At 20.1% G+C, this 1756-nt stretch overlaps 1 protein-coding gene across 1 annotated transcript; it reads left to right on the top strand.

Annotated features, from left to right (window-relative positions):
* Positions 1-219: 219 nt before the first annotated feature.
* On the top strand, positions 220-1458 carry PGO_004505 (variable surface protein; the record flags this gene model as incomplete). The annotated part of the gene is made up of 3 exons (XM_028691492.1): positions 220-234; positions 344-1153; positions 1321-1458. 3 exons carry the CDS (start codon positions 220-222, stop codon positions 1456-1458), a joined length of 963 nt encoding a protein of 320 aa, XP_028547293.1.
* Between the last annotated feature and the right edge of the window lie 298 nt (positions 1459-1756).

Here is a 1756-nt window from a genome sequence, read left to right as displayed (position 1 = left end):
ACTATGATTTTTAATTAAATAGATAAATAATAGAAATTTATATATTAATATATAATACGTATTATTATTTACACTTAATATTAATTTTTATTTTTAAATGCATTTAAAACAATATAGAGTTCGCAATATTATCATTTTCTATGAATATTCTATAGAAAATCATGCATGAGCACATTGCTTATAATATATATTTTATAAAAGAATTAAGTTCTACTAATAATGGGAGAATATAGAGTATATTTTTGATATTATTTTATATTATATTTTCTTAACAATTATATTATTTCTTTATTATGTTCAATTGTGTGTTAATTTTGGCATATATATTTTATTTAATTAACAGGAATTAATTAAAAAAAATCTGCCTTCCTATAAAATTATAGAACAGTTACTTAAGGGAAAGGATATAAGTGAATTAGAATCATTAATTTGTTCTTCTGTCAATTCCTCTGATATTCTAGAGGAAATAACAAATTTTAACGCATCGATTCAAGTTGGATATAATAATATAAAAAAAGAATGTACTACATCTAACAATCAAAAATGCTGCAGGGCTTTGAACTATTATTTAGATTTCGTAACTGCAAATATTTATTTATCTCAAATAATGGGTGAATTTAAGCCTGATTTGATAGTTCAACTTGAAGAACCATGGATTACAAGACGTAGTAGCAATAATTATAAATGTGATAGAGAAAATGATAAAAATTCAATACTTAAAAGATGTATAATAAAAGAAATATATGATTTTCATTATGACAAAGATTATTTGAATGAAAATCTAAAAGAAACTAATAATTCATATGATATACACCTGAATAAAAAATGGTGCAGCATAATTAGGTATGTTGAATCTAGTATTAAAGTGAAGGAAATAATTATTACTATCAACGGAGATCAAAAAACTATAAAATATGCTGATTTACCTTTTAAATATAAATTTTTAAAATCTAATAATTTTATTAATGATGAAAATGATGATTTAATTATATCTATTGAAGAACATAGAAATGCATTAGATAATAATCATGGACAAATAGGAAATATGTCAAATGAACATATTCAAACCAAGTACAACAATGATGAAAAGGTTATTCAATCAAAAAATGTATTTTTTGTTAAATATTTTCTCATTTATTGCTATATTATTACAGTAATTATTTTCTTAATTTTAATATTATAAAAGGTTATTAAAATTTAATACATTAATATTATAATATTGTGCAATATATGCTAATTTTAACAACAGTAAAGGCATAATAAGGATTAAAAAAATATATATTTATTACATTTACAATGATATAATATTAATTATTTTAGATTAGTCCACTTGGATCATACATTCGTAAAAAAATAATGAAAAAGAAATATTTTGAAAAATATATATGTAAAAATACAGAAGATTCTTTTTTACCAAATACAGATAATAACAAATTTAATATAACATACAATTCCTAATTTAACCATAAAGAGAATTATATTTAAATAAAATTATTAATTGTAAAAGAGTAAAAAAAATATATGTACATTTCTTAATGTATATTTATGCTAAAAAAAATATATCAGAGTACTTATAGGGTTCAGGGCTTTGACTTAGTGTTCAGAATATTGGGTATACATATTAGTGCTCAGTTTTTAGTTATATATACATTATATGTTTGTCGTCATTAATACATTTATATTTTTTATTTATATTTATATATGTATGCATCATATATTACGTTATATGTAGAGCTACATATTTTTTAATTAAGAA

This window comes from Plasmodium gonderi, assembly GCF_002157705.1.
Source record: "Plasmodium gonderi DNA, contig: Pgo-contig_964, whole genome shotgun sequence".
Lineage (NCBI taxonomy): Eukaryota > Apicomplexa > Aconoidasida > Haemosporida > Plasmodiidae > Plasmodium > Plasmodium gonderi.
The sequence above is the reverse complement of the archived record's forward strand: the minus strand, read 5'-3'. Positions and strand labels throughout refer to the sequence as shown.